This window comes from Sinohyriopsis cumingii, chromosome 13 (assembly GCF_028554795.1).
Source record: "Sinohyriopsis cumingii isolate HCF-2022 chromosome 13, ASM2855479v2, whole genome shotgun sequence".
NCBI lineage: Eukaryota > Metazoa > Mollusca > Bivalvia > Unionida > Unionidae > Sinohyriopsis > Sinohyriopsis cumingii.
This window is the reverse complement of record NC_142973.1, coordinates 51,888,054-51,900,939: the sequence shown is the minus strand read 5'-3', so window position 1 is coordinate 51,900,939 and position 12,886 is coordinate 51,888,054. Positions and strand designations below refer to the sequence as shown.

Here is a 12,886-nt window from a genome sequence, read left to right as displayed (position 1 = left end):
AGGCAGTCACTTTCTAACCAGTACAAAGATTTTAATAAACTTTACCAGGTCGATACCATATTATGCAATATTCCATTCCTTTAGCAGTCAAACTCATTTGTTGGAAAAAGACACAAACTGGGCTTATTGTGTGACATGTGAAGTACTATTGCTCACATTTGTTTTCTGACTTTCTTTAATGTGTTTTCTCTCTTCTGTATGTTTTCTCATGGCCAGAATAGCCCAGATGAAAGGTATTAGTCAAATGGACTTCAGTGTCATATAATGTAGATGTATGTTTAGTAATGTTTGATTTTCTTCATTTTAATCTTCATTTGGTAATTTCTCTTCAGCACTTGATGGTTCCTGGATAGAATTGAAGAATGACACAAGTATCACTTCATTCACCCAGACTGGACTTCACCTGTCAGCTGGTGCCCACTACAGTGTACGGGTTGGTGCAGTGAATCAAGCTGGCTTTATTGCAGCCTATGATACAAATGGGGTTGTTGTAGACAACACCCCACCTATTGTAAGTTTCACCTTGAATATTGAAAATACATTGTGTGACATATATTAATTTTTACACCTGTGTTACAAACCAAGAACCAATCCATCTAGATGCAAGATACTACTCTTTATTATATATATATATATATATATATATATATATATATATATATATATATTCATAATTAACTTTCATTAAAATATTTATGCCTTTTCCACTCCAAGCATAGATTTAGTTGTGTTTAATATTTAGTTGTGATCATATGATTCATAGAGCATAATACACACAATGCATGCTTACCACTATGACCTGTGTGTAAAACAGACCAGCCCTCATGTATGTTTTCATGAAATTTTACTACCAGCTCTCTTGTTTCAAGCTGTACAAGATACAGCTGATATTTACTGTAATTGAGAGATGTGTATGATGTTATCTTTAGGTTGATGAATATTCATTCATTTCATATATAAAAAAAAACTTTACTGCAGATGTCATTTAAAAAAATAAATGTAGCTATGCAAACTTCTGGAATTTCAAATTGTCTTTAAACTCAGAGATTTTCTTTTGAAAATTTTAGCACATTAAAAGAAGCAAATATTTGCTTATAGTGAAAAGTTTGTGAAATTTACATTGAAACAGTTTTACCAACTGTTTGTCTTTGTAAATCTGTTTGAGTAAAATGGTGACCAACCATTGGTTAACCATGCTGTTTGATATTCAGGCAGGTTTAGCACCCTATAGTTTTTTAAAATAAAATAATAATTAATCACCTGTCCAGAGACAACAAAATAAGCAGTTGTCCACTGAAATTTTGAATAAGTGACTAACATAATAGGTCAGTACAGCTTGGGGATTTATCAGTTGCCATAACATTTCATATGTGATGATAGGTTTCAGACTGCTTCCTCTTGGAGCAAGTGCAAGAACAAAACCTAAAGAAATTAATGATTATGTAGGAATTTAATGCTGTATACCTTTTTTAAGCATATTTCACTTTTGCACAGTGGCTAATTTAGATATACAGGGATGGTCCTGACTTTTAAAATGTTGTCGCCAAAAAATTGCCAACCTCATTATTTTGTCGCCAATTTTCAAAAAATGTCTCCAGAACAAGTAGTGTCTATTTTTCCAAGTTTATTAATGTTGTTATTATAGGGTTTAATGCCATTTTTCAGCACAAGAGATAGGCTACACATGGTGGCCAGTATTAATGGTGGAGGAAGAACCCGTGAAAACCCTGGAAAGAACCACCAACCCACAAGAAGCTACCGGCAAGCTTTCTCACATACCCACATGGGCTGAGCCCAAGTATATTAATGTAATAGGCAGTGAAAATTGAAAAAGATGGGATGGTTATTACTTTATTGACAACAAGCAATACAGCCATTATGTTACAAAATGAATCATTACATGACTGTTTTGTACTACTTCCATGGTCTTTGCATCCCGCATCACCATTAGTGCATAGGTACAATTGTTGTCACCTGAAATAAATGCATTATCAAATGTAAAATATTTGCTTTCCTGACATCTACAGTCTCTCTCTCTCTCTCTCTCTCTCTCTCTCTCATTTTTAATAGAAACATCAGGTATGAAGCAAATCTATTTTATGTATATTATTTTCTAAATAAAAGTTTTGTAAGGACCTTTGGTTAATAACATTTTAATACTAAAACCCTGTGATCATACTTTGCAATGTAAGATAAGTGACGTATAATGTGACCGTCGATTTCATGCATTTAGGAATTAAATGCCCCTGGCCCCCCACCCCTATTTTATGGCTAGCTTTACAAAGTGCATCTCCATCAAGCAGGAGTTCAGAAATGTATTTTTGCCCGTGCTTTACATGCTTTGCTTGTAGTGAATTGCTTCCTAAATCCCAAGAATGATCACTGAATGCTGTAGATTTTTTCTCGACAAGGATCTCCATTCCCACCAATGAAACTTACACAAGTCAGCATCTGGCATTAATATATCGTATATATTAGCATTAATTACCATCATTAAATTAAAAGAACGAATGAAGAAACGTGTCACGTAGCATATGTGCCCCCAAAATTTAATTCAGAATAAAATGTTATTTAGTAAGCAGTGTTATATGCATATATGAGTTAACAATAAGGAAATAAGGTGGGATATAAAATGTGGGAAATAGTTATGTATAGTAGCTTGAGACCACATTTGAACTGTTAACATAAATTCACACCATTTTATGCAGTGCCGGATCAAACCCTGTGGAGGCTCGTATGCAGTCGAAATCTTGGGGCCCCCCTCACAAATTATCTCCTAATACGTTTTTAATTTTGCCTACCAACAATTTTAATAAACCCATTTTATTACACAAAACAAATATTACCAATTATTAATGTTATTAAACAAATTAACATTTTATGTTATTAAACAAAAATTATTAAATAATTAATGTCATGGGGCCCCTAAAAGGCGTGTGGCCCATAGGCGGATGCCTACTCTGCCTGTTTGTTCTTCAGCTATTGCGCAGTTTAGGCACAGCTGACCAGAAGATGAAATGGGGGCACATGGAGGGGGGAATAACACACTCCACATGGAGAAATGGCATGTCCTTTGGGAATTTCATGTGTTTTAGATCTGAAAAATTGGTTGTTATTTTGTGAAAATGATGCTTAAATATGCCACAAAAACTTCCCAATGGTAGTTCCCATTCTGAGTGTTTTCCAATTCGATCTCACAACTTGGTTTATGAAAAGATTTATTTTTTGCATGACATGATAGAATAACTGTTTGGTATTAACTAAATTTATTCAATGACTATTTGAATTCTTTGGAAATCTTTCTATACATTTGAAACTTCAACACAGAAGGGGCACTTTTCATTGGAACGTATTCAGATTTCTTGGAATTATTGGAATTGAAAGGACTTTAGGAAATAGGAATTCATTCACCATGCTGTAAGTTCACTTAATTCTTTCACTCCTGTATTTTGAGAAATAAATTATTTTCAGTTATGCAAAACTTGTTTGTTTTGCTATTTCTTGTTGCGTGGTTTAAGTCCATCAAGTCTTAACATGGGATTGATGGCAAAAATAAAAGATCAATGAGCAAAATTAACATATATTACTTACCCTGTCTGGGCTTATGTTTGGTGATACACTCCTTCAAAATATAACAACCAGTTGTAAATGAATTGATGACTTGTGCCTTGATATATATATATATCACTGAACATCTTCTTTAACTTTGTATCATATCTCAGTCACGGATGCCCAAGTTTCCAGCTGTCAAGAAATTTTCCAGAATTTTTTACCCGTTCCTCATGATGTGGTGTTATACTTGAAGCATCTACATGTAAATGATGTTGGACTGCCAGGTATAACATCAAGTTCAGTGACTGTGTTGTCTGATGAATTTGCACTAAATCCAAATGCTGTTAATTTTGTTAACTTACTTTTAGGATGAGATGATGAACACAAAACGTCTGACTTAACGTTTACCCATGATAAAGTTGCACTGTTGACAGTATATTTTGATTGAGAACTTTTTCAATTTGTTTTGTATTTATACACAGCAATTGGTACTTCAAAGATAATCAGTTTTCTCTGAACTTTCAGCAAAACTATTTTATTGGTATATTTTAAAAAAACAAAAAAACAGAAGGATTAGTCGTTAATTAATTGTAGCTGTTTCTGTTCACGTCTTCAGAGTTTATTCGATTGTAGGTATAGTCAGGTAACATGACTGAATGCATCACAGCATACAGTACTCAGGCCAGATCTCAACATAAGCGGCTTATGATGTATCAATGCACTGTAAAGATGAGTTTTTCAGTATTAACAAAGGATTTGTTTATGTAACAGATAGATTCCAGTGCATTGTGTATCCAAGTTTGTGGCTTCTTTTTGTGGTCCCTTCGAATTTCTCCACTCCAAATCCATGATTGTATGTACAAATTAAACAGCCAAAAAGGCTGTTACCAAAAAGACTGCCAGATGGTATATTTTATCGCCAGTAAGGGAAACAAATCACAGTTTGTGACACTGGCAAAGCCTAGGACGATCCCTGGATATATAAACATTATTTCAAGATTAACAATATACTACATGAAATCTACATGAACTATCTTATCAGTAGTAAGTTATTGTAGGTATGGTTCTTTTTCTGCAGTTTCATTGGATCCATGTTGGTGTGATGGCAGGAGAGGATGAAGATGTTGTAGAAGGCTTTGTGTATCAGTCAGATCACGCTGGCATCAAAATCTCATGGTTTACCTCAGACCATGAGTCTGGAATACAGGGTGCCATGGTTGCTGTGGGTACAGATAAAGGTGAGGGGTTGTCACTTGTTCTGGAATATTTTGAATATTATTTATTTTTCCAAGATATTGTCTAATTGGTACCACAGCCATTGTGTACAGGTTGTAGAAGTTGTCATTTTGTTGTTTATTCATAATGTACCAAGCAATTAAAGGACATACAAAATATATCCAATGCTTTTCTGGAATTACTTTCATTTTTAGATGGCATCTTTAACAAAATATGCTCATTAGGTCTCTAAGATTTTAAAAATAGAGATTGTCATATGTATGCACTTTTAATGTCCTAAATCACAGTATTTAATTCATCGTACAATTTTAGCAAATCTTTAATTTCACAATGTATAAGCAATGTAAAATTTTAGCAAATTACCAATGAATGAAAACGGTAATTTTTCTGCACTGCCCAATTAAAAGCAGTGCACTTGCATTATGTGCCATGTAAATAATGTTGCTTTATTCCAAAGACAATAAGGACTTTAAAACTGGAAATAAAATCAACCACTATTTCAGTACAGTTGTAAACAAAACAACATTCAGTTTTGATTAACAGCAAAATGGTGGCTTATCATATCTGTGGTCCAGAACTAACTGTCTGTCATCTGCATTTGTAACATACCCATGATCTTTTGATTGCAAACTTTTTATTGTGAATAAAAGTTTATGCAAAAATTAGTTTAATTGCAGAATTCAATTTAATATGACTGTCAATGTTTTAGGTAATTTATTATGGTTTACAGTTTTCAACCCTGCTAATAGGACAGAACATAAATATGGTCTCTGGACATCAGTCTACACTACAGTCCACCATACGAATTCTCTAGCATACCCATTTATTGTCTCACCTGCATAAACATGGTGAGATATAATAGTAATAGGCACTTTTCTACTGATACCCATATCAACAATGTTAAAGTTTTGTGTTAAAAGGTTTTTAAAGTTACATATCTTGTACATTAGTTGCTGTGTTGGACTGAAACTCATTTAATGGTACTATAAATCTAATGTTTATGCTATGATTAGCCTGTCTTGCCTGCTTAAGCATCATGGTAAACAATGTTCTATACTTGCATTTTTGAAAGTCTTGCATTTTCTATGGCTAAATTAAGCTTATCCTTAATATAGTATTGCTATTGTTCTATGGATTATATGCTGATATGCTATGATTGCCTGTGTTGCTTGTCTCATTCACTGGATCAGAAATTTCAGTTCAGCACTGAAAACAATATATAAGTCCTGTGTTAAAGGTTTTGAAAATCACATAAGTAGAACTGAAACTTTGCTACAGTATTGTGATGGGTAATAACCTGATATGCTAGGAGTTTCTGTTTTGCCTGTCTCACCTGCTTGAGCAGAAAGGAAGTTTGATCTTGTCAGCAGTGTTAATGTTTTGTGTAAAGCTCTCTGAAAGTCAGAAATATCATCTAAAGCATTTGCTCTATTCAACTGAAACATTAGGATAATATTACTATAAGTCTAAAGTTTACAAGCTGATATGCATAGTTTTCCAGTCTTGCCTCTTGCACATACTGACACATGGACAACAGTGTTAAAGTTGAGTGTAAAGGTTCATGAATAACAGATACAATAGCTATGCATACAGGCATATGGATGTAGTTGAGACATCACATTTCAAAGAAATCTTGTTATGAGATTTTAACCAAATATGTTATGAAGCTTTGTCTCAACAACAGCTGAGATGAGTGCAGTGATGATCATTGTCTGTGAAAAATTATTTCTTTAAATTGTGTCCCATGATCTTAGAGTGGGCACTACTAATATGGGACCTTCTGAACTTTCTAGCTTCCACATATATAATTAGATTTCACCTAAAAAGAAGCTTCATTTCAACAAGAGCTCATATTCCTTAGATTCCTGACTGGATCTTCTTAGCATTGAGTTTTCATGTTTACAACCTGGTGGACACTTTAGTTTCTGCACTTGGATTAAATATCAATCAAAATGGGCTGTCAGGCATTAACTTCAGAAGAGCGCAAACAAGTTTGTTGATGAGCCTATCCTGCATTTACTTATAGAGTTATGGTCCTTTATCATTCTAATGTAGACACTGTTAGAGCATAGCCTTGTGAACAGTTAATAAAAGAATTCAATTAAGAAGCTTTAGAAAATTAAACCCATCATTAGAGATTAGCAGCTGTCATACAGATCAAATTGCAGGGATAAGGTGGTATTGTGACACTCGCGTACAAGACATGCTTACCTGACTTATGCATACCGAAGGGTGAACTTTGACTTGAGAGCAAAGAAATACTTAAATAAATTGTACTATTTAAAACATTGCAATTTTTGTAACAAATGTTGACCTATATTCTAGGGATTTATATTTTTAACGTGTATCTTTTATTCTATTTATCTTTTGAACAGTTAACATTCTTTACATTTCTCTTTATTTTCTAACACTATATGTTATTATTTATTTTAAAGAGTTTTGTCTTCCTTAATTTTTGGGGTCCACTTTTGTCTTTACCTTTTCAGAATTAAATATAATCTTAATTGTCTTGATATGATGTTACATTCATATATTCTAGCTTCCAGTTTTATACTAGATTTCAGAGTTTCTATGAAGCTTCACCTTGGCAGGTGCACGAGCTAATATAGTGATGAGCATGCTCCATGCATATTTTGTACAGTTATGTAGCTTGAACATATTTTGTACAGTTATGTCCCTTGAACTACATGCCTAGACATTGCTAATTCACAGCCATGTGAACACTCTAGATTCCACACTTGTTAGCATATGACTTATTACACTTTCATAATACACAAGTTCCTAATTTCCTCTAGCATTTTGGTGACAAAAGAGGACAATGGCCATACTAGTCTGATCTTATAAAGGATTGTTCAATATATATTATCTGCTCTTGCTAACAATTACAACATCAGTACATAAAATTTCTTCTGTTTCAGGTGCCTATGACTGATAATATTTTTTACATCCTATTTCAGTTGTCTTCATCCAGTAATACCAGGTGTTATGTCACTGAGGACACACTCCTTTTAAACACTTTTTTTTTTTTTTTGCATATCCAGGACTAGGGCCTCATGTGTCTATGTGTTGTAAGGACATGCCTTTACCTTTCGCTCACACATCTCACCTGTCTTCATGAGTTCACATCTCAGCTCAACCAATGTGGCTGTGTGAGAAAGTTTGCCAGTAGCTTCCAATGGGTCACTAGGTCCTCCCAGGGTCTTTATTCCAACAAATATACTGACAGTCATGTATAGCCTATCATGTGCTGAGAAAATGTTTTAAAACCCCACATACCAATATATACAGGACCACAAAATTGACACAGCACTATGTATGTTGTTTTTACATCACTAAATAGCAGTTATTCTAAAAAGCATCCACAATGGTTAATAAATTCTTTAAGCCAGTTAACAAACATGATTTTTCAAGACTCTATTCATTCAGGGCAGAGCAATATCATGGGCTGGACATATCTGGAAGGTGATCTGAGAGACTACTATATTGAGAACCTGAACCTACAGACTACCAATGAAACACTGAAGTCCCCAATGTATTATGTGTCAGTAAAGACTAAGAATGGTGCTGGACAGTATTCTTCAGTGGAAGCTTCGCATCCATTAATTGTTGTCCCGGAGGATGTCACAGGTAAATTTGACATACATGTACATTAATAATAATAATAATAATGACCTTATTTAAGTTTAAGGCACGATTAGTTGCTTGGAACTAATCTTCTTTGTGGTACTCTGTTATATGTATCTTTACATACATAATACATAGAATAATAAAAAGCATTGATAATAAGCTACATTTAGAGAGACAACAAAGTGGAAGGTTTAAGAATTTTTTCTTTAAGTTGTAATGTAGTTGTCAAATCAGAACAGGTTCTACCTTTCATCTAGTTAATTAGATTATAATTGAATCCATTTAAATTTCTACTTTCTCTAGTTTACCTTTGGATTCTGTTCCAAATTAGTGGCCCCAAATCATGAAAACTTTTTTAAGAAGTATTAAATTGATTTTGCAATGGAAAGGTGGTTAGCTTTATTTAATCTCAGATTGGAAGTGTTTCCTTGTTTCACGCTTGAAATTGAGTTATTATGGGTCCATATTATTTTTAAACTTTTTGCAAAAGTTTAACCTTTCTCAAAACTGTTTGTTCACTTAAAGTTCACATTTTAATATCCTTCATTACATTTGTGATGTGTTCAGCATTATCTAGGATGAGCCCACAAGTTCATGTATCCAAGCAGAATAAATTTGTAAATATTCTTGTCAGAAGTGTTTCCTCAAATAACATTTCAGTAATCGAGGTATGGTTGTATATAGCTTTTATAATATACGATGTCACAGAAAAGAGAAATCAGCTTAGGACAAATCAGGACTTTTGCAAACTGCAAACTTTGAGCAGTAGTTTTAGCTTCAGAAGAGGGAGGATTTTTAATGAGAATGGTAGAATTTTCCTTGTGGACCATGTCTTAAATTTTCTTATCCCAGTGAGGTCTCATAATGATGCATATAATGTCATTCTTGCTACTGTATCAAATTTTAAAATCAGCCTTATGAGAAGGGCAGAATGAATATTTATGTCCTTTGAACTTAAGTCCAACCACTGAAATTCCCATTGAACTTTTAATTCTAAAATACACTTGCTCATCCTTTTAACCTTGGAATCAATGTCATATGTTCTACAGCAATGTTTTGATCATGGTCTTCTTGTAATTATTAAGAACTTTTATGAAACCAAAGAATGGAATAGACAAAAATCACCTAAATATCAATAATATTGCAGATACTATTCAGTGTTACTTTATGATGATCTAGACATATTTTCAGCTTTATTGTAAGGATATTTATGCATGGTTTGCTCAATTTATATGAAGACAATGGATTTGTGTAATATTTTATACATAACAGGCATTGTGACAGATGGACCAGCCTTTGGCATCGAATATGACATTGACTATCAGTCTGACATGAGTACCATCACTGTGGCATTCTCTGGATTTGAAAGCAGTCAGCATGGTATTATGGGCTTTGAGTGGGCCATTGGCACTGTGGCAGGTGGGGAGGATATCCAACCATACACAGATACTGGAATTGTCCATACAGAGACAGATGATGTGGCAGGAGATGGTAAATTATTTCCTAATAATAAGCCACATGCAATTTGTTTATTGTATTGCATACATCAATCATAGCAGAATGCAACTATTGGCATCACATACATGCAATAAGTCATATCAGTTATAATTGCTCTGTATGCTAGCATATAATTGGAAAGCTCTTCTGTTACTTGAGTGTGTATGGTAATTGACTTCTCTTCCAGAAAACTCTGGCATAATTGATAAGAAATTACTTGGCATTTGTATTGGATTTCCAGAACTCTCCAGAAAAAAATGGTGAAATTACACTGGTATTACTATTCTAGTTGCAACTGCAGCTTAGACAGCTATTATAAGATTTTATGTTAAATTTCATATTTGAAGTTGTGAATGTTATAGCAGAGAAACATGATTTGCTCATACAGTCTAGAAAAAAGTATTCAGAATTGTTGCCTGCCTAGTCACATTTATATTAAGAGTAATGAAAGGGCAGACAAAGCAGAGAAAGCAAGTTCTTCTTGCTTAGCAAAACACATTGACTGAAAACCCCACAAAATCTTCTGAATATCAAACTAGTTGAGAAAGGCATCCTGTCAATTAGAAAAAAAGGTTCAGGAATAAGGTGGTATTGTGCTGAAAATATTATACACACATACTGGATTAATGTATACCTCCTAAAGGGTGAGAATCAAAATAAATGTATACAATGCCAGTGTCCACTGATAGTGTAACATTTTGCCAAGTACCATAGCATCCATCAAGTGAGACAAAAGTGTTTTCTGTGAACTCAAGATCTTTAAAATGATGTACAGTGTACCACCAGTGAAACTCATTGACTGAATGTGCATTGTATACAAAATTTTGACAGTATGTTTTACTCATATATTTTTGTGTATATGTTTTTTAGAATTTAAATATTTTTACAGTTTGACTTTTGAAATTTTTTATTACATTTTAGAACTTTTACCTTTGATCACACAATATAGCTAGAATTTTGTTTATGTGCTGTTACACCCATTATCTTCAATTATTTGTTTTATTAGAAATTGTTCGGTTTTAGCTGCTTTCATTAAATAAGAAGAGGAACAAACTTTAGAATCAAAAAGAATCTCATTTTTGTTGCTTGAACCATGTTTTCACACTTGTAAAAACATTTAACCTGACACAGTTCTATGTTTATAGGCATTGCCAGCTCAGGCTTTGCTCAGACTGTTGTTCCCCTGGAGCATGGATCCCAGTATTACACATCTATAAGAGCTGTTACCAATGCTGGAAAAATATTGGAAGCCATAACAGATGGAGTGATGGTGGATGTCACACCACCAAAGATCACTATTGACGGGTACAGTGTTTATTATTTCAATTTTATTTTTAAAAATGTATTATTATTAATGTAAAGATGAAACTACAAAGATAAGTTAACAAATTTCAAAAGGGCAAATTTTTAAAAAAATAGTTTATGATTTACATTTTAGTTACCTGAACCAATTTTAGTTTAACATTGGACTTTATGGTTTTATTCAAAGTAAAGTGGACTTGTTCAATTTCCAATCGAGAAATCTTTCTGGGCTGATTTGTTTTACTTTCATGTTTCTTTCCATGGAGTTACTAATTCTTTTATTTAATTTGTTTAATATTTCTAATTGATCTGTTTTCTTTTCGTTAAAGTGATAAAGATCATGTGATTTTTGAGCTTCCACATTATGCTATTTTTATTCCCTACAGTCTTGCTGAAGTCGAGTTCAATGGTAATGAATCAGGCCAGGTACTGACACTGTACCAGAGCTCAGCAGATTCACTGACTGCTAGATGGCACTACAGTGACACAGAACTTCTGGAAAATGGTGTTCTTGACAACATGGATGATGCATGGTTCTCTGTAGGGACCTACCCCTTTGGAGATGACATTTTGAATGTGACTGATATGGCCATATCAACAAATCTCTACGCATCTCTGCCTATAGGCATGATACACCCAGAATCCTCAGGTTAATATATTAGGGAAATATACTGGGGACTACAAATTATATAGTGTCTGGTCCAGAAAGGCTAATGCCAACTATTTATATCAATACATTAGCTTGACCATTTGATAAACAAAGCAGTCTATAAATGACCTGCAGCATGTTGTTGAAGACATGACATCATAATAGTTAGATATGTAGCAATCATTGAACTAGTAAATCATTTTCTTACTGATTGACATGAAATTGAACTAGTAGATCATTTTCTTACTGATTGACATGAAGTGAAATATCAATGTGTGTGTGTGTGTGTGTGTGTACAATGTTTCTTCTATTTTCATACACTATCAATTCTGAGAGTCACAATTTGTTCATACTTATTATATCTAACATAGACTGATATATTAAACAGAGTACAAATAGTAGTTTAAATTATCTATGCAGGAAGACAAAAACATAGCAAGGTTCCTAAACTCACAACATTATGTTTTCCAGCAAACTTGATTTTGTTGAACTTATGTTTTATTGTGTCATTACAGGAAAACCTAATTTACTGAGTATATGGGCAAGGAATTCTGCAGGGCTTATAGGAAAGATTGCATCGGTATCAGTTGTAGTGGATCAGACTCCTCCCATCAGTGGACAAGTAACTTGTCCATCTTTTGCTAAGGTAATACAGTTTCAGCTTTTGCCTAGTAAATTTGTATATACAAGTCAAACCAAATGATTGAAATACCTATAGCATCACTGTCTTTTGCATATTTTTAAGTATTTAAAGTACATAATATTACTTTTGATGATGCAATGTATTTAGAAAGGATGTAGTTTTAAACATTTTCCTCCTATTGTTTTTTTTCTGAACTATCTGAACCAATGAATTCTTGCTATAATTTCCTACTGTCTTTATTTGTATGGCATCACTATTAGTAATTTGGACAACATGATTTGAGCCTGCTGGTACATCTGCCTGTCTTTCTATCAGGACCAAGCTCATTAGGCAAAATTTTGCAAAATCCATTCTTTGTAGACTAATACAGTTTTGGTAGC

General features: G+C 33.5%; 1 protein-coding gene across 1 annotated transcript in view; it reads left to right on the top strand.

The window, feature by feature from the left end:
• Window positions 1-12,886, top strand: part of LOC149785554 (uncharacterized) — a 198,141-nt gene that overhangs the window by 75,937 nt on the left and 109,318 nt on the right. Inside the window, exons 17-23 of the mRNA XM_089979355.1 lie at window positions 333-511; window positions 4,631-4,790; window positions 8,215-8,415; window positions 9,688-9,906; window positions 11,058-11,217; window positions 11,601-11,863; window positions 12,379-12,509. Of these exons, the coding sequence (XP_089835481.1) occupies window positions 333-511; window positions 4,631-4,790; window positions 8,215-8,415; window positions 9,688-9,906; window positions 11,058-11,217; window positions 11,601-11,863; window positions 12,379-12,509 (1,313 nt within the window). The remainder of the gene's footprint in view (window positions 1-332; window positions 512-4,630; window positions 4,791-8,214; window positions 8,416-9,687; window positions 9,907-11,057; window positions 11,218-11,600; window positions 11,864-12,378; window positions 12,510-12,886) is intronic.